Source organism: Sturnus vulgaris, chromosome 7 (assembly GCF_052056855.1).
Source record: "Sturnus vulgaris isolate bStuVul1 chromosome 7, bStuVul1.hap1, whole genome shotgun sequence".
NCBI classification, from domain to species: Eukaryota; Metazoa; Chordata; class Aves; order Passeriformes; family Sturnidae; genus Sturnus; species Sturnus vulgaris.
The window spans coordinates 27,259,777-27,279,598 of NC_142249.1; the positions used below are offsets into that span (position 1 = coordinate 27,259,777).

At 35.2% G+C, this 19,822-nt stretch overlaps 1 protein-coding gene across 2 annotated transcripts in view; it reads left to right on the plus strand.

Moving 5' to 3' along the window:
* Nucleotides 1-19,822, plus strand: part of MAP3K2 (mitogen-activated protein kinase kinase kinase 2) — a 51,571-nt gene that overhangs the window by 13,532 nt on the left and 18,217 nt on the right. Inside the window, exons 2-10 of one of the 2 annotated variants that reach the window (XM_014889745.2) lie at nt 4,093-4,162; nt 6,425-6,543; nt 8,139-8,179; nt 10,642-10,741; nt 12,546-12,659; nt 13,271-13,370; nt 14,294-14,424; nt 16,477-16,556; nt 18,416-18,483. In XM_014889745.2, coding sequence (XP_014745231.1) covers nt 4,159-4,162; nt 6,425-6,543; nt 8,139-8,179; nt 10,642-10,741; nt 12,546-12,659; nt 13,271-13,370; nt 14,294-14,424; nt 16,477-16,556; nt 18,416-18,483 — 757 coding nt within the window. In that variant the 5' untranslated portion in view covers nt 4,093-4,158. Of the gene's footprint in view, nt 1-202; nt 4,163-6,424; nt 6,544-8,138; nt 8,180-10,641; nt 10,742-12,545; nt 12,660-13,270; nt 13,371-14,293; nt 14,425-16,476; nt 16,557-18,415; nt 18,484-19,822 lie in introns of those variants that run through there. The other variant, XM_014889746.2, reaches the window with a different exon arrangement.

The following is a 19,822-nucleotide window of genomic DNA, read 5'->3' on the forward strand; positions in this document are numbered from 1 at the left end:
AGGAATAATATTTATTTTGTTTAATTCACCCAGTTAAACATAATTTGCAATGCTCCAAATTTGACCCACTGAGTCCTATTTTTTTTTTTTTTTGTTTTCCAAATGTTACCTTAATTTAGCAGTGTATCATTGGCTTTTGATTGGGATTAGTTTAGTCTTTTTCTCTCTTTTCTTCTTTCCCTGTGAATACCTTTTTTATGTATTATTACAATATGTTAAAGATCCAAGTTTTTCTAAAGCTGATCTCATTTCTGATGTGTTACTGATAGGCTTTTTCTCATTACCGTTCTTTGATTCTCTTTTTTTCTGTCACTCCTGATTTTGTGCTACTGCTGCTGCTTTCATATTCTTTGAAAAGGATGGCTTTTTGTCCAGTGTTCATTTCTGTGTATGTCCATATGCAATCCTCTTCTTTATGTTCATTTCTATGGAGTTACCTTCTTTTTGGTGTCTTCTAATGTCTTGTAACAATACTGACTTCTATGCTTGTCGCACTATGTAGTGTCATTATTGTAATTTATGCCAACAGTTGCTTTGAGTTATGAAAAATGCTACAGAAGTTCAGATTTAGGTATTACTCTTTGTCTTGTTCACAGATACTGTGTTTATTTTTTTAAGTCGAAATCTTAACAAGTGGTGCTGCACATTATTTTGGTTAAAGGTTAAGTAGGTATATTTGACTAGGTGATCACTTGAGATTTTGTCAGTCTTCCTTGCTGTGATTTATAGGAGGTTGGTAGTGTGAGACCAAGCATTTGATTGTTTAAGAATAACACTTTTAGAGTAAAACCGTTTTATCTGGCTCATTCTTCTTGCTATGAAATAAAATTTTATAGCCTTACTTTATATACTGATTGTCCATTCTACAGTCTGAAAAATCAGCTGTGAATGCTCACTCTTCATTTTTACTTGGCTCTTTTTGCTTCATCTATTTTAGATGAGTATGTCTCTGAATAGCAATGCAAGCAGATACCGTTTTCATGTTGCCTTGGTTTAAGTTGCTCATGTCTAATACGGTGTAAGTCTGATTTAATCTTTACCTGTGACTGAAATAAATGCAGTGCATCTTTCTTATATTGAGTTCACATTATGTCATTTTGCTTTGATGTGAGGGTTGGAAACCATTTATCCTTGCACTCATTTGTTTTAGTGAAAATTTAGTGGAGGGAATTGATATCCTTAGGTTCTTGCCCCACTATTGCAACAGGTTTAGACTCTGAAAGTGAAAAGCACCTTTCTATGTAGGTAAAGGGTGTAAGCCTGAATTCCTTACTAAATCAGGCTAAGCTGGATTGCTTGCTTCACTGGCTTTTTTTTATTCTCGATTTAGTAACTGAGAGGCACGGTGTTGTGGTTATTATGGAAGTGTGTGAGAATGGGCAATTAGCTCAAGGGTGTCTGAAACAGCTACGGCTCTGCATGGCTTACTTGTCCTCAGGCTTTGTTTCGTTTGCCTTGACAAAGCCACCAAAGAAAGAAAATATCCAGATGATTTTCAGAAATTGTTTTTAGCTTTCTGAGATTCTGAAAGACTTCCAGACTCTGGAAGGTGGCTGGTGGGAAGTGAATCATGAATATAAATCAGCATCTCTCCACCCTTATATCCAAAATGCTGTTGCTAGGATATACCTCTTTGATGATGTGATAAGAGCGTAGCAAACACCTTTTTGAAATTCACTCTGTCATCCCTTCTTTAATTACATTCAAATTCAGGCTACTTGTGTCTCTCTGCAAGACCTTGACATAATTTTATTCTACCTTTGCATCTGCTCTTTGTGTTCGCAGCCTTTGCTTCTCCCTAGTCTTTCTCAGAGTTTCAATTTTTTGTTTTGCTTCCTTTTTTTTGTCTTGGATTGTAATCTACTCTTGTGTATGTGTGCTATACTAATGGTACTTTGCAACCAGGGATTAGGGTATGCTTTCTTTGGCTTTCTACTGAATTTATATATACTTGTTTGAAAAATGTTGATTTTTTTTATCTCAGTTTTACTCTCCACAACCACCCTGTTGTTATAACCCATTGTGAAACTGATCAGTTAAAAACAGAAGTATTTTTTTTCACAAGGTGAATTCATGAATGTCTAATAAAATTAGGTGTGAGTCATTTTTTAATAGAAATTTTATTATTATCTTATTTTTAAAGTAATGTTAAATGCTAACACAAAGGTTGTTAAGGTGACTGATTATATTTCATATTTGAACAGAGAATTTTGGTTAAAAGGGAAGATAAAAGAAGAAAAAAGTTATTCGAGAAATTTAATTTTCTTAAGTTGAGATATTTTTCTTTTAAAGAATAAGAAGGAAATGGACAGGAAAATAAATGGATGCTCACTTATTAGCTTATGTTCTGGTTAGACATGTCACAGATTCATACTCAAGAATGAGTTGTAGCTGGGGGAACTTTGAAGGAGATGTTTTTCTTTTCAGCCCTATGTGAGCCCTTAAGCTCAAATATCTTCAGCTTCCAAGTCTGGGTTTTTTTCAGCTAGGTTGAGGAAGAACATCTGGGGTGTTTTTGTTTGGAGATCTAAGTTGGTTTTGTTTTCTTCAAGTGTGGTAGAAGATTTAAAATGCCTCACAGAACTATTATATTTCTTTAAAATGCTTACAAAGAAATATGACAGAAGTACTTCATCCAAAGTCATAGAATATATTTTTATGTTTAATGTATTAAGACAGCTAATTAAAACAGACATTTTATGAAAATGACATTAACTCTCATTTTAAGACAGTTGGATAAAATACAGATTAAAAAGATGCTTTATAAGCACTTTAACGAATAATTTTTTGGAAGATTCCCCAAGACAACTGCTGATACAAAAAACGTAGCATAGGAAATAATTTAATATATGTTTTGCTTTTTTGGATTCTCAGGGATGCAAAAGATGCAAATAATTGCTCATGGGGAAGAAATGTTAGTTCTGATATTTAAGGCCATAAAGGTAATCCCAATTCAATAAGTAAATCAGATCTCCTGGCATCCTGTATGGGAGCAAGGTTCTAAGATATAGTCCTTACTTTGACCGATATTGGCCACTATGATTCATCAAATAAGTTAAAATTCAGCCCATTTTCCTCTCTGAGGATTAGTACAAATCCCCTGCTTTTTTGTCTTCATGAGTTTCCTCTTCTGTTACAGAGCAGCAGAACCTTTTTTTTGTTTTGTTTTGGGTGGGGATTTTTTGAAAGATTTTTCTGTCTCCTGCTGTGGTGGCATCAGGAGACTGAAGACCCCATTAGTAGTAATAGTTGGAGTTGTGCCTTGAGGTTGTGGGCCACGTTTACTCTTCACACTCTTACAGGTTTTAGTACTTTTACAAAGCATTTGATGGGAGTTTCTTTCCCCCAACACTTGGAAGCTGTTTCAGGTACTATTGACTTGGGAGTATGGAACTCAGAATACACATCAATTATATTTTCAGCTTTTTTTAGTTCTCATGTGCTTTTTTGGGTGTTCTTGCGCTGAACTGGTTTCTGATTACGTAGTGGGAGTTCTGGGTCTTCCTTAGAAGCCGAAGCACTTCTTGGATATTATGGAGCTTTTAATAGATGGTAGTAGGTGACTCATATATAGTTAAAAGGCAGAAGTTTTCTAGTTTATGTAATCAATAGGTATTGATGACTCTTGATTTGTGCTGTGAATTTTGTATGTATTTATAGATATGAACTATATGTATGTAGTTCTGAATGCAGGATTTATGAACACCAGATACAGGGACCTGTAGAAAATAATTGGTTCTTAATAATCTGGAATTGTGGTTACCCCATGTAGTAGAGTGTTGCTGTTAAACTACTAATCATCATTTGGGGGTGTAGGTAGAGATTAAAATCGGATTTAGTCTAGAAGAATATTCAGTTCAGGCTTGGTGTCTTCAGAGATTATATATGTTATTCGGAGTCTGGTGAGACTTTGGAGACAACATCTGTTTTCTCCATACATCGTATGTGTGTCTTATGCAAGGTTATTTGTAGTTGGTATGTGTGTTTGCTGTGTAGAATCTTAGAAAAGCTTCCCATAAACAATGAAAAGTTAACTTTTACATGGCTTTGAGAACTTGAGTAATTGTGGTGGTTTTGGCTTTTGTGTTTTAGGAAATAAAATAATGCTAATGAAGCAACCATTTCCCTGAAGTTTGAGTTTTCAGACTCACTGCCATAATGGGTAAGTCTTCTGTGTAACTTACATAAAAATTTATTATAATTCCTCAGAAAAGTGCTGTGACTGTTTAACACAATGTAACATCTATATATGAAAGGCAGTGTTCAGCAGCCTCATGTATTTCTAGTATTGAAAATAATTCCTTTGGGGGTTTTTTGGGGTTTGTTTTGGTTTGTTTTTTTTTCTTTCCTTCCTTATAACATAGTACTTTTCCCTCATTATGTGGTAACTTACAGATTCAAGTTTAGGAAATTGAGATTCATGGTATTAGGGTACTGAGCAATACTGTGTTCTAAATGATAACGGGTGTTAGAATTAAACCACAAAATCTACATATAAGAGTTTTATCTTATTGCCTTGTGTCATTACAGTGCAAAGCCACTTCTTTGCAGATGGTTGGACTTGTTCTATTCTGTGACAGATTTGCATTACTTTAAATTGTATGTCAATTTTTCAAGTTTTATGTTGTTTGTGAGTTGACCATGTTACTGTAATCATTTCTCAGTGCCCCCTCTCCAAAAAATCCCAGCAAACCAGCCAACCACACCACACACATTTTTGTATTGCTTTTGTTTATCTTTTAATATTTTGCCAATTTTTTCTAACCTTATGCTTAACAATCAAGTTGCTCAATCTAGGAATACAGCACCCTGCAGGTTTCTAATATTCTCCAACATTTTGTGTGACAGAAATGATTGTTGAGTCATATTGGATATTTAGTAACTTTGGATGCTTTGCCGCAGTACTTTGGTTTCTTTTGTATAAATTATGCAATCTAGTAACCACTGGAAACTCCAACCAACTGCTAAAGCATTGCTTTATTTTTTGCTTTGCTGAGCACTACAAAAGGCCATAACACAATAAAACAGTTCAACTGTTTTAATTGTGGCAAATTTTGACGTGTGTTTTAGTGTGAGAAATTAATATTTGAGCTGCAAGAACACCTTTAGTTTTGCTAATAAATATTGCTGGTAAAACTTGATTTTGTAGATTTGAATATCTTAGTAGAGTTATGAATGATGATCAAAGTTACTCATTTTCAGACCAGCTTTCTGTTCTATAAAGAATCTGTTAAATTAGAACACTTAAATACCACAATTTCCTTTATGATAAATATATTTGGTTATATTTAAGTAGAATGTGAAGAAATTCTCATTATTGCTGAATACATGGGATGCTTGCTTGCGACTTTTAATGCTGAGCTTTTCTCAGGTCTATGTTTGAGAGATATAGTTATTTGTAAATCACAGCATTTAGCAATAAATTCTTCAACAAGCATATCCGTTGTGAAGGAGCATGAAGGCACACAGTTAACACCTCTGGAAATAAATTTTGTTATCCAGTGTTCTAGATACTGCTGAGTGCAGTGCTGTTGCTGTGGCAAGGAATTAATAAAATAGAAATAAATTACTCTTAGTGATGGATGTACAGGCTTTTGAGCTCCTAAGTGCTTTCCTGTCTAAAGGAGCAAATCTTGTCTATCATGATATAAGGACGTCTGCTGAAGCAGGTTGTCAGGATTTAGGAATTTTTCTCAACTTGAAGCCAAGTTATGTAGCATTCCTGCCCCTCAGTTGTCCCCTGGGTTGAATGCTTCTGATTCTCCTTGTGAATTCTTCCTTTAAGCCTTAAAGTCCTCTGTATTTTCAGTCCCAGAAAAGTTCTGTGGTGTTTTATTTTTTGTTTGTTGTTTTTTTTGTTGTGGAGGGGTTTTTGTTTTGGATTTTTACGTGCTCCATGGGCTATCAGCAGATGCTCAGGCAGTTGAGGTGTTCATGTGGGAGTTTATGTATGCCTCTCATGGACATGATCATACCTGTTCAGAGGAGAAATAGTTCAAAACAACTTGCTCTTTGTTCTTTATTTTATGGAAGGGAGCAGGAAGTATGATCTCTAGTGAACATTTCATCTGTGGATGTCGTCTGAATCAAAGTAGACAAGGCTTTCCCCTGCATCCCCTTTCTCTTATTAATGCAGCCTGCAGTTGTGTAAAGTTTAATCTTTGTTATGGCTTCAGGTTTTTTAAACCTGTTAGTGAACTGGGGTTACTGATTAAGCTGTTTCTTTCCTTAAGCACTGTTAATGATAAATAAAATAAAAATGTTTACAATGTGGCAACAATTTTTTTTTAATTTGGCAATTATGTATTGAAGTGTAATGCAGACTCTTAGATTAGACTAATGCCTGCGTAATTGTGAAATGAGACAGTAATGCCCTTCAAAAGTAACTGTCTTTTACACTTGTCTGGTCTTTTTCTCTGAGCAGATGAACAGCAAGCTTTGAATTCAATCATGCAGGATTTGGCTGTGCTTCATAAGGCCAGTCGTCCTGTATTGCCCCAGCAAGAAACAGGAAAACCAAAGTCATCTTCACCTAAAAAGCAGGTAATCTTCAATATCCTCACTAATGTACTGAATGTGGCATATCCTGCTGTGCCTTCTGTAATTATTTTTCTTGCCAGACCAGTAAGCATACCAGAATGAGCTATTAGTCTCCCACGTGTGCTGCCATTTTCTTTGTTCATATTCTTATATTAGCAGCAAAATGAAATGGTGGCAATTCAGAGCAGATCATAGTGTATAAAAAACCTGAAGATTATATAGGTATTTGCACCATATGTTAAGTGATTTTGTATTTGTTGTTATTATTATTTTGGAGCTATACTATTTTAAAATACCAAGGAATAATTTTATAGGTTTAGTAGATTACCCAGTTGTCACCTATATCATACCAAAGAATGTCAGTACAGCAGCAGAAATATGCTTAAACTCTTTCACTGCATCTTTGACCCCAATTACTTGTTCATGTGCTGGAAAGAAGAGTTCTTTCTGTTGCCTTTTTTTTTTTCCTGTAGATACTGATCACAAACAGAAAAGTAGTGAATCTTAGTTGATGGGTTTGAACTACTATATGGAGAGATTAGGAGAGGATGTAGAATTCTACCCAAATTGAGTTAACTGTATGTTTATTTGATTTGATCCTTAATTTACAGTTCAATAAATTTCAGTTTGTGCTTATTTTAACGTTTTAAAAATCGAAATATTTGGATGTATTTGGCTCTTAAACTGTCAAAACTGAATGTCTACATAATTTTCATTCTGTGCTTTAAAAGTTGTGAGAGTTCAGTGTGAAGCACAGTGCTTTGTTACTGTCATGAAACTCACATCTGAGCTGTGACTTTAGACATTGTGGTAACATGCACATATAATCCAAAATTACTTGAGTATAATCCATGTTTAGAAAGGTAGAAGAAATTATGTTTATCACTGTTTCAATTTGTGGATTTTCAAAGTAATCATTGGAAAATCAGTTCTTTTGGAAGATGAAACACTGTTACTTGGATAAACTTTGTGGTTGAATGCATTATTGTTTTTCCTGCAATAGTTGCTAATACAATTTGATTCTTAAAATTATGATTGAAAAGCAGTGTTATTTCCATGTAACTCCAAATATATACAGATGGGGAAATGTATTGTGTGACTGCTGGCTTAATTACATGCATGGGTTTCTATGGTAATGCTTATGAAACGAGATATGTTTCTTAGGCATGGAACACTCAGCTGCAAAGTGTACTTACAAACATGTTATTGGTAAATCTATCTGCCTATTCATGATAGAGAATTCTTAGGTAACCAGTTCCACATTAAATTTGAAGTCAAATCTGTTATAATATTAATGTATATTGAGAGAAAATAATATGTTTTTTTACGGAAGCATTTATTGAACATCATAGTAAGTTTTTGTATTTTAATGCTTCAAGTAATTTTTAACACTTTCTATTTTTTAACTCGAAGCCTCTATCATGTAACTCAAGAGAGGTAGCTTGTTAAAATACTTGATATATTGGAAAGGAAAGATAATTAATACGGAATTTAGTTCTAGTGTAGGAGTATTGAATGGGAATTAATGGGTTTCATCAAAAGAGGTAATAACAAACAAATAGTGGCTCTTTTATTTATTTTTATCTCTTTTCTTACAGAATGATGTTAGAGTCAAATTTGAACATCGAGGTGAAAAAAGGTAAGGAAATAGTCTTGTCTTTTTTTTTTTATAGAGTTTTGTTATGCTCCTGTCATAAAATTTCAAATTAATGGTTTGAAGTGTTTCAAATCTCTAAGTTTTTGGGGTCTTTTTGAGCTTAAATTTAATTTTTATATGAACACAATTTAAAGAGAATTAACTGTTTAAACTGTGGGTTCTAAGTATGCATAAACACCTAAATATCGTACTGTAACTGTGTCCAGTGTGGTATTCTTCATTTAGTTACCCTTCAGATAGCTGTTTGTAGCCTTGAATAGTTACTTAAGTCATTAAAATAGATCTCAAGTTTGAATAGACCAGAAAATAAATTTTTGCCCTTCATTGTGCATGTAATAAATGTGTGATAATTTATTGTTACTGTAATACCCAGAGGAAGAGATTGGATTGTACTTCAGGGGTGCCAGTCTGACAAATGTAAGAGGAAAATTTATTAGATTCAAATTGTTTTAATTTAATCAGTTAAAATTTATTTGCATTTTGTTTATGAAAGGTGAGTGATGCACCTGTTTAAAGTATACAAACATCTGTCTCTATATAATCTCTTCTCTGGTGGCTGCTCAAAAGCTTTTACAGAATTTGATGTGTAATTCCATGCAGAACTGTTTTGTTGACAATTCATTTTGCCTGTCTCTTTCTAAAACTATCAAATTTAATTCTACCTACAGAGAAAATAGTATAGAACAAGATCTTTGAAAATACTTACCAAAAAAGGAAGTAATATCCTGGGCATGCTATTTCTCAAGAGAAATAGTAAATTCTTTGAGGAAAATCAGCTTCAATTAAACCTATACAAGTTCTGGGCAGCCCATAGTGTGATGTGCAACAGTGGAGTGTGTATCCATGCTGATTATAGTCTGTGCCCTCTCTTCACATGGAGCAGTAAAAACCAGTGTTCCCTAAGTATCAGAATTCTTCAGATCTTCCTATCACTTCTCTGAACATCACATGTAAAAATGCATCAGTAATGCTGAGTTCTCTAAGAAATTTGGAGGGAATAAATCTTTTGGAAGATTTTGAGAATTGAGGTCTCATCTACCTAACAATTTCTTGTGACATAAGAGGAGGTGTGAATTTAAAACAGAAATGTTTACTTGCTGCCAGTCTGCACAGACTGTGTATCTTGCAGTTGATGATATTTCACTTTCACAGTGGACTGAGTTAAGCAGTTCAATATAAATATAAGCCTAAAGTAAGTGCGTGGAAAGATACCTTTCTTAACTTTTTATGCTCATGGGCCTGGCTCTGTTATGGACTGTCCCAAGTGACTTCAGCCTCCTTGCCCAGGGGTACTGGGCAGCCTAGGCTTATTGCTCAGCATGAGTTATAATACTTCTGTTTGCCTGAGCATGTAGCTCTAATGATCTAGTAAAGAAATCATGCAGGAAAAAATAATTATGCAATTGCTTTCTCACTAGTTTTCAAAAAGGGAAGTGAAAAAGAGAAGTGATTCCAGACTTACTTTCAGTGGTAAATGTGGCACTTTGTTCCAAGGAGCCTGTAGTGTAATGGGTAGAGTTGCAGGCTTGCTGCCCAAATTGTTAACTACAGTGAGAATTGGTGTTTGTTGGTTTTTTGGGGTATTTTTAAATAGATTTTATTTTTTAAATGATTTTTAATTGGAAGTGGTCTGGTTTCTAGCTTCATTTCAGTGAGATAAATTGTCCCCCAAACCACTATACTACTAACTGAACTAGTGATGAAAGGGACAGGAACCTTTGCTAACTTTTCTACTTCATAGAATTTGAGTGCTCTTTCTTTGTTGAATGTGAATTGAATGTACCTTAATAGCTTAGTCACTGTTAAAAGCTCTTTTTTTGTTTAATGGTGTTGTAGCTCAAAAATTAAAATGGTTTTCTATAGTAAAAGGTTAGTTATAGGCAGTTTGGGCTAATTGGTTTGATGGGACATAGAGTTAAAAGAAAATCCAAGTTGTTGACCTACAACTGCACCATTCTTACAGGAGCACACTTGAAGCACAGTTAGTGATGGACTGGGCAGTTTGAGTGTGTAGTTCATTATGGTAAAGATGGTGACATTTAGTTACCTTCCTCAGGTAAGATAGTCTTTCGGATTTCCAAAAAAATGGGGACTACAGGAGTAATTCCTTTCTGATGCTTATGCTTGTCCATTGTCTTAGTTTTCTAAAGCAGAAAAATGTAGACATTTTTAAGAATTTTCTTCTGAAACGGAGGCTTGCAAAGCATTAAGCAAGTAAAATAGTTACAATGAAATCTAATTCTGTATCTCATTATCCCTTTTAGTTTTTTCATTGCTTTTCTTTCTTTTTTTGAAAGTCTCAATATGGAGGACAGGGAATAAAATATAGCCTCTTCTGGCCTTTTTAGTAATAAATTTAGTTCTGAGGTAGTTCTTAAGTAATGAGTTGCCAGATTTTCATAAGTAATGAACAGAAGTTCTTAATAACTTAAATTGTGTTTCAGGATCCTGCAATTACCAAGGCCTGTTAAACTTGAAGATCTTGCAGCTAAAGCTAAAGTTGCTTTTGGACAGACTATGGATTTACATTACAGCAATAATGAGGTAATATTCTGTGTCCTCTTAAGTTCCTGTCTTGGACATTGATCATTTTAAGGCTGAAATTTGCTCTTGTAAGGATTGGGAACCACTTCTGTGACCAAACTTTCTTCTGCGACAAAACCCCAGATTTCTAATATGTGTGTGTGTGTTTTCTCAAAAGTGTAAGTCTTGTCCGAATTAGGATAGGCAGGAAATGCATAAAATGCTTCATGAGTAGTGTTGTATCATAATGATGCCTCCAACTTTTTGAGGTGTGTATAAATTGTCTTCCTGATCTACCACAGTCTTGTTGTGTAACCTTGGGAAATTCTTTACCTCTTTGGGCTCTGTCATGTTGGTAAATTTGAAATAGCATTTATCTTTTCTTGTAGATAATTTTCTTTAAGGATTAATCTTGTTAGGTAATTGCTCAAATGCTGCATTTAGATAATGTGTAGATTGTAGAGCTAGGCTTAACTGTTGCTCTTCTAAAGTCTCTCATTCCCAAAGACTTCTTGGTAACAGGGCTGGCACTGTCTAGCCATTTATGCCTGATCAACATTACTTCTGGCTTTCCTTTAGAAGTAGGGATGGAATTATTAATAGCAAACATATTTACAGATGCAGGATCCATTCTTAGGGGTTACATCTGACTTTTGTCTTGAGTCTGCAAAGTGCATGAAGGCTTATTCATATGCTTGGTTAAACACAACGTAACTATTGTACCTACTCTGCATCTTCGCAGAAGAAAATGCCAGTGATTGCTGTTTGTTGGTTACTCATTGCATTGCCAGGCACTTCTGTGAAACTGATCCTCAAAATGAAGAATTCCAACAGAAGGCTTTTGGAGGTTAGAAAGGTCAGGTGAAATGGCCCTTCGTAAAGCTGAGGCTTTAGCCTCAGCTCCTTCCACTGGTAGATTTTTAAGCATTTGAGTAGATTTTCTCTTCTTACCTTCTGCACTAGTTGGCAAATCATCCCATCACCTTTCTGAAATGTGATGGTAATAATATGTCGCTAGCATTAAAAATGCCATTTAACTAATAAGCATTCTCTTCATTTTATCAAGATCTTCCTCTTCAATCCCATCTCTTTTTGTATAAAAGTACTGTATTTTGACTGGTGTTGTATTTAAGCATCATTGACTGAGACTATTTACAGATAGAATAGATTTAAAAATCTGTATTCTGTTTTTCCTTTGTTACAAGCAGAAGCTGTAATTTACACTCCTGAAACATGAGTTTTAGTTGTTATAGAATTCAGATCTCAACTGCACGTTAATGGCATAGTTTTCTGTTCTTAAGATATATGTATTTTCGAGTTAGTTAGATCCAAGTAAGGTTCTAGTAGGACTAGAGTTGTTGCACATGGATCCCATCTTCCTTAACAAATGCTGTTTTTCAGTGGAGAATTTCTGTTAATGATGCAACCTTAAGCAAGTATGTTTGTAATATTTGGGATACAAAAATCTGCTTAATATTCTATGAAATAGGATTTATGTTTATCTTACAGACTTGTGTTAATTTAGGCAATTGTACCCAATTGTACTCATTCTGCTGAAACTTTTGGATATTCAAGTTCTATATATGCAAAATGGTTGCTTCTTGTGAAGACCTGTTCCATTTAGTAGAGGAATGTGAAGGAACAGTTAAGGTTGAGCTCCAGACTTTTTAATACTTACTTAAGGGATCATTTAATAAGGTTTATTTTCAAGTTCTTTGCTATGAAAGGAAAGATTCTGTTTGTTTCTCTGCACTTGAATTCCTCATTTCTTTCCTGTGTCCTGTTTAAGACTTTTTTTCCCCTGCCCCTTTTTCCTTTTTTGTAGCTTGTAATTCCATTAACCACACAAGATGACCTGGACAAAGCTGTTGAACTACTTGACCGTAGTGTACATATGAAGAGTCTCAAGATACTTCTTGTAATACATGGAAATACGCAGGTATGAGTAGACATGCTAAATGTCTTTTCCCTCAGTTTTCATAATGAAGTATAATTTGTATCTCTTCTTGAGGATGATGTTTTCCCAATTGAATATAATACTGATTGCTTCTTCATTTCACTTTAAGCATCCATTAGCCTTTTATACTGACTCAATTTAAACTCTTTCCTAGATCCTGTTCCTGTCTTTTTGTTTGCCTATCCTACAGTGGTAGAAAAGTGAGCCTTAGTAGAATGATATAAAAAAAGCATACAGAATTTAAGTAATGGAAGTTATTTGAAACTGTTCTTTAATCATATGTGGGAAGTTCAATATTTGTTGTAGCAAAGACTAGTGGTCTATAGACTAAATGCTGAGATATTTTGGTATTATCTAACAAATCATGGCATTGATACTCATAGCATTTGTATACTGGTGCATATTGAAAATGAATTTTAAAGACTATGAATGAGCTACTAAAATAGATGAATTGTGATGTAAATTGGCAAGCTGCTTTTTTGACTGCTTAAAAAATGGAATGTACTGCACAAAGCCTTTAAAGTTTACAAAGTATTATCATTGTCAGAAATGTAAAGTAATAACTGCAGGTTGTAATACTTATGCATTTTCAGTCACCCAGTGTAAATAATGTGGAACCCTTGCCCTCACTGGAAGATTTAGATAATACAGTGTTTGGTGTGACAGACAGAAAAAGGCGGCTGTCTGTAATAGGTAAGCTGCACATTTCGGTGGCTTTAATTGTAAAAATACCTTTTGCAGTATTCTCTTCATGAAAATTTTGCTCTCAACATACACTGTCTCTTCTGCTCCTCAGTGACTACTGTAGAATTTGCATTTGGGGGAGTAGATTTTGAATATTAAGTCTGAAGTGTTTTAAATATATATAATACAAAAATTGTCAAAAAAGACCCACAAGTAATAAGTGTATGTGGAGTTATTTCAAGGTAACCTGAAAACCTGATGTTAGAACTTCCCTTTATTTTCTGATACAGGAATGAGCTGCTGAAAAATCTGCTTATATGGCAATGTGTTTCCTTGCTCAGTTTAGGATCCCCATATTTTTTTACTGTGTGAGCATCTGTTTAAGATACTGATGTTGGGATTAGTGTAACTTTTTTGCTTATTCATGCTTTTAAGTTGGATGACGTTAACTTCCAAACTTAATTAAGAAACTAGAGAGCATAATTAATAATTTCCCAGATTATTTAATTAAATTATTATGCATTTATTATGAATATATATATTTATGTTCTTACAGACTTAATATTCAACATAGAAAAACTGGAATTCTCAAGAGTTGGAAAGGATTAGTTGACATGGGTAGAAGGGTTTGGGTTTTGATTTTGTTCAAAAGAAGGGATTTACTCTACTAGATGTGTGGGCAAATTATATTCCTGTTCCTGTATGATGAAAATTGCCTTTAATGTCATTGAGGCAACTCTGCCCTAATTTTTTTGTAATTTCTGGATTGCAGATTTTAAATGCTATACTTAAGTCCTGTATTGCACAGGCATTTGGGGGATTCCTAAAGCAAGAGGTGATCCAGGCAGGCTCAGTGCCTGTGAAGTATTTGAATAAAGCCCTTGAATTCTGGGTTAGTGGAGAGACTCTGACTGGTCCTTTTCTTTCAAAAGGTTCTAATACTCGTGATAGGAGTTCACCTCCCCCAGGATACATTCCAGATGAGCTGCATCAGGTGGCTCGAAATGGGTCCTTCACCAGTATCAACAGTGAGGGTGAATTCATTCCAGAAAGTATGGATCAGGTATGCCTGTGATTATTGAAATTAAAGTTTTTGTTAAGTTTATTTATGAAATACTGCTGTTCAAGAAGGATCTGGAATTATTAGAAAGAACAGCAAAAAAATTGATGATAACTAAAAAACTTAATTGGTGGCATAAGGTTGAAATAATTGTGTTGTTAAGTCTTGCAGAACCTGGTTGGCTTTTTTTCCTCTGTCTCTTCAATTTTTTAAAATATGCTGTTACAAGGAGAAAGTTAATATTGTTAATTACCACAATAGTTGAGTGAGATAGTGATAGATACAAGTAACAGCAGAGATGTCTACATTAGAAAGCAAGAGCCCCTTTATTTTTCTGAGAATGATATGAAAGTAAGACCAGGTTTACAACTTTTCCAGGTAATTGAAAGGAAGTTTTAAGAAAGAGTCTGGATCTGTCAGAATTATTTGGACTCAGTTGATACTTAAGGGTTGGACTGAATGATCCTTGTGGTTTCTTTCCAACTCAGAATATTCTGTGATTCCGTGTAGTAGATACTGTGTTGGGGTAGAGGCAAGGGGATGGCAGTAGGCCTGGCATAAATAATCTCTGAAAGACTTCCCAAATTCACTTTTTTGGTGTGTAAAGATGACAAATGTATGTTGGTTTTTTTCTTCTTACTCACCTGCATTTGCGTAGGATATCAGCACACTTAGCAAAAATAAAAATCCAGCTTTCTGAATATAAAAATTGCCCTTCAAAACAGCAGGAAAGAAGGAGGAATGTAACTGCACACAGAATTGGCAATGGAGAAAGATGTTTCAGGGAGGAAAGAAAAATAATGCTGCATACACAAATCAGTTCAAGTTGTTGTTGACATTGGCAGTGTATTTACAAATGGCAAGAGGCAACGGTTTTTATGAGCTGACTAAATGAGAGACAGATGATAAAATAAAGGCAAAGGGATAGTGCAATTTATTGCACAATTTTAATGACTGAGCTGAGAATAGAGACTGAATCTCCTACTTTTCAGACCAGGGCTATTCATTATTATAGCCATGTGGTCAGATCCAGCCCAGGTCTGGATTTATTCCAGTGAAATAGTTACTTTTGGCCTGGGCAAAGTAATTCTGGTCACTTACTGGTCAGACAGACAGATGATCCCTGAAGCCTGGGATGTTCATTCACTCCTAAGTATTCCAAAAATATATAACCTGTCGTATATGCATTGCTGTGTGAGCTGTCAGCAGGTTTAAATTAATGAATTTTACTTTCATAAGAAGCCAGGTTAGTTCAGCCTAAGCAGCCTCAAGGGACAGTTTGGGGTGGTGGGCTCACAAATCCTGTTTGCTCCCCGCCTCTACAGTGCCACATCACCTTGGCAAGTGTTGGCCATGCTGCCTTTATCTGTCACAGCCCGCCCAACAAAGACAAGAAGGGAATTTGAGAGCAGAGGGTTTTGCTCTGCTCTGCTGTTGATCTGCCTGAGCACAGCTATTTGCACTCTGACAGCAGACCCCACATTTTCTGTAAGAGATGAGGGATTGGGTAAAGCCCATGGATTGCCAGCTGGGCCATAGTGCATGGGGTTAGAGAGGTAATTAATATGGTTCAGCATGTGACAAGAGAAATAAAAATGCTGAACCTGTGGTAAATGTTGTCCTCCCTAATACAATGTTCATTTAAGTGTTTGAGTTTGCAGAGGGCAAATACACTTTCTGTCCACTATTTCTTTAATAAGTCCTTGATAGGTATATGGCAAAGTAGGTGCCTAGAACCTTTAAGATGCGGCACAGAAATAGAAATCCCATAGAAATTGGAAGGATAACTGCTTAATTTACAATAAAAGACTGGTATCCAATTCATATAAAATAGTAGATGTTATGTGATATACGAAAACAAACTTCATTTTTGGAAGGAGCTTACTTTAAGGCAGCAGAAGAGCTGTTTTTCCACTCTGTTTTTACCAGTTCTTATCTGATTTGGATTTGTTTCTTATAAGCTGTTTTATAGCAAAACCCTAAACTATTTAGAAAAAAAATTGAAAAAAACCAACCCTTGAACTTTTTGATCTTCCTCTGTTTGTTATTTATTAGATGCTGGATCCATTGTCTTTGAGCAGTCCTGAAAACTCTGGCTCAGGAAGTTGTCCCTCGCTTGACAGCCCGTTAGATGGGTAAAAAATTATTTATATTAATTAATTATCTTTATTAGATTGCATAATGTCTCAGTTGTAAAATACAACTCCTCTCGAGTAACAGTACTTCTTCCAGAAATTCCTTTGTAAGTTATAGAATGTTTATAAAAGCTTATTGAAACTTAATTGCTTATTAATACATGGAAAATACTGTAGCACTTTTTATTTAAGAATTCATATATAAATCACAAAAATTTAGATTTAAGGTCCTACAAAAATGTATTGCAGGTTTTTACTAAATGTTGTTAGATCTTTCATATGTATGGTGTATATTCCCTGGCAGTGGGCCGCTCCAGTAAATTTAAGTTCTTAGGCACTGCCATATGAAGTAGGCTTTCCTTTGCCAAAGCAATTCAAGAAGGAGGGTAGAATCATTTACAGGCTTCAACAGGCAATCCCATCCTTTCCTTTGCAATTACTGTCTGTTCCTCTCCCCTTGTTCCTGTTGCAAACTTTCAACTTATTTTTCTTTGTTAAAGCCCACCAGTCAGCAAGAGGCAGTTTGTGCTGTGGGAGGTCTTTTTGGATTGACCTCTGAGGAGACTCCTGTGTTTTGAGGGGGTCACTGTCCACCAGCCAAGTCAAGCAGAACATATTCCTGTTTAGTTTATGGTGGTCAGGCAAATAACCTTGGATTTAATGTGCAGATTTTCTCTTTGTTTTTTTTCCAACTGCGAAGCAAATAAAACTGCTAATAAAATATTTTATTTATTTGGTAGAGAGGAGAAGAGCTAGTGGTCACTGCCTGTGGCAATTAATCAGAGCTATATTATTCAGTAGTACTATTTCATTTGAGAATATGTGGTTTGAGGACACATAGATTTGGTCTAACAAATACAGTTTTGAGTGCATTTCACAAGCAATGAGAGAATAGGTGTGAAAAGTATTTTGTGGTTTTAGTAGGTTATACATACACAGTGTTTAATGTGGCTACATAGAAGAGAAATTTTACCTAATTGCCAAGTTTAGGGTTTTTGTGGGGTAGTAGTGTGAGTAGAAGAAGTGGAAACAAACCAAATTTTAATGCAACTCATATTTCTTTATCAAAACTTCTTTTGGTTGTTTTTATTTACTTAATTTGTCACCTCTACTTAGTTTGTTTTCCTTTTTTTTTTTTTTTCCATTTAAATATTTCCTACAAAGATGTAGGTTTTGTGTCTTCATTTAGCTTCTGTTACCCATTAGAGAAATTCTTACCAGAAAAAGGAGGACACTGTTTTGGTATGTTTATGGAAATAAACTGTTATCGATTGCTCTGACTGGCAATCCCATCCATTCCTTTTGGTGGCTGGGAGTTACATACCAACTGTAGGTAAGAAACAATGTGATCATGTAAGAACCAAAAAATTCTTCATCATTCTATAACTCAATAAAATCACTCTCTTAATCCTATGACTTTCATAGAGAGAAGTGGAAATGTTTTTCCTCATTAAAAGGTTCTACATTTCTTTGGTTAAATTTCCTCAAGAGTTTTTGTAGTCTGTATAACTGATTTTGCCAGTCTGTAAACCTTTGTGTTTAGCCATAAAGGTGTGAAACGTAACAGTGTTCCTTTGTGGCTGTAAATGTGATAATTCATGTTTTTACTAATATCATTGCTCATTAACAGAGTCTGTTGCTTTCTTACCTACATTAAGCTCAATAAGCAAGCTTTTCCATTGTTACTGATACTCAGTTGTTACAGTTACCTACTAGAGTTGAGTTTCAGAATTGAGTTCCACATTTGTAAACCAGTGCAGCAACCTGTATAGCAGTGGCTTTTCATCAGTAAGAGGACAGTAAGCTTAAGTCTAGATTAACAGTAGTTTTTTAGATTCTGTGTGTTTTTACAATTCCAGGGACAACTATCCCAAGTCTCGGATGCCAAGAGCACAGAGCTATCCAGATAATCATCAGGAATTCTCAGGTAGGCAAAAATCACTGGAGATACACTAGCTTTCCAGAGTTGCTCCTCTTGCAAATAATAGGACTTAGAAGGGTTGTTCACATTGGAGAAGTATTGTATTACACAAGCAATATGGTAGAAGGAAGCAAAGAAATGCCAAATGCATACAGTGAAAGATACCATGTAAATACACAAAATTTCATGATTCTTCCAGATTGTGTGTGACACCACTCCTAGTGGGCGTTGTATAGCTGTCTGCCTCTGTAAAAAGAACAAATGTTACAGTGCATAGGGGCATGCAACACTTAGTTGAATTGGACTGTAATATCTGTCTCTAAGTTGTTGTATAACTGGTTAATTCATTTAATTTGGAGGTGGTGTGGTTTAACCCCAGTAGGCAGCTAAACCCTACACAGCTACTCACTCTCCTGTGTGAGACTGGGGAGAGAATCCAAGGTGAAAAGTAAGAAAATTAGTTAAAATAAAGGTAATTTAATAGAACAGTAAAAGCTGCACACACAAGTGAAACAAAACAATTAATTCATTCACCACTTCCATCAGCGGGCAGGTGTTTGGCCATTTCCAGTAAAGCAGGATTTCATCATTCCTAGTGGTGACCTGGGAAGACCAGTGCCATTGCTATGAATGTCCTCCCTTCCTCTGTCTTTCTCCCTCCTTTTGTTTCAGAGCAAGACCTCAGATAGTATGGGATATCCCTTGAGTCAGTTGGGACCACTTGTCCCAGGTCTTTTCCTTCCCAAGTTCTTGTGCCTCCCAGCCCACTCTATCAGCTAGCAGGGCAGTGTGTGAAGCAATAAAGCTCCTTGATTCTGTGTAAATGTACTTCAGCAATAACTAAAATATGTTATCAACAATGTTCTGGCCTCAGATCCAAAATGTAGCACTGTAAGAGCCATTATGAAGAAAATTAACTCTATTCCAGCCAAAACCAGTGCATGGAGAGCCTTTGTTTTCTTCTCTGTGAAATAAGAATCTCTTTGAAGTGCTTATGATTTCTGTGATTGGAAGCACTGCAAAGTGGAAGGATGGAGACCTGTGTGCTGTGCCTATAAATTAATCATCACTAGTAATGTTTTCTCATACCATACTCTGGCATGAGTCCAAATTGTTGTGCAGAGTTCAGGCTACGAAGTGCAGTGGGTAACCTTAAAAGTGTTCTGAAATGTCTTCACACAGTCATGTCTCACTACAAAACTTTGCTGTTGAACAGCAATTAATTTCCAGTAAATCAAAAAGGTTTTGTGTTTCTTCAGTCTATTACGTATTTTGAGGCTTCTTTCTTTTTTTATTTTGAAGCTTTATTCAGATAAGTGTGTGATGGCGAGTTTTTTCTTTTTAG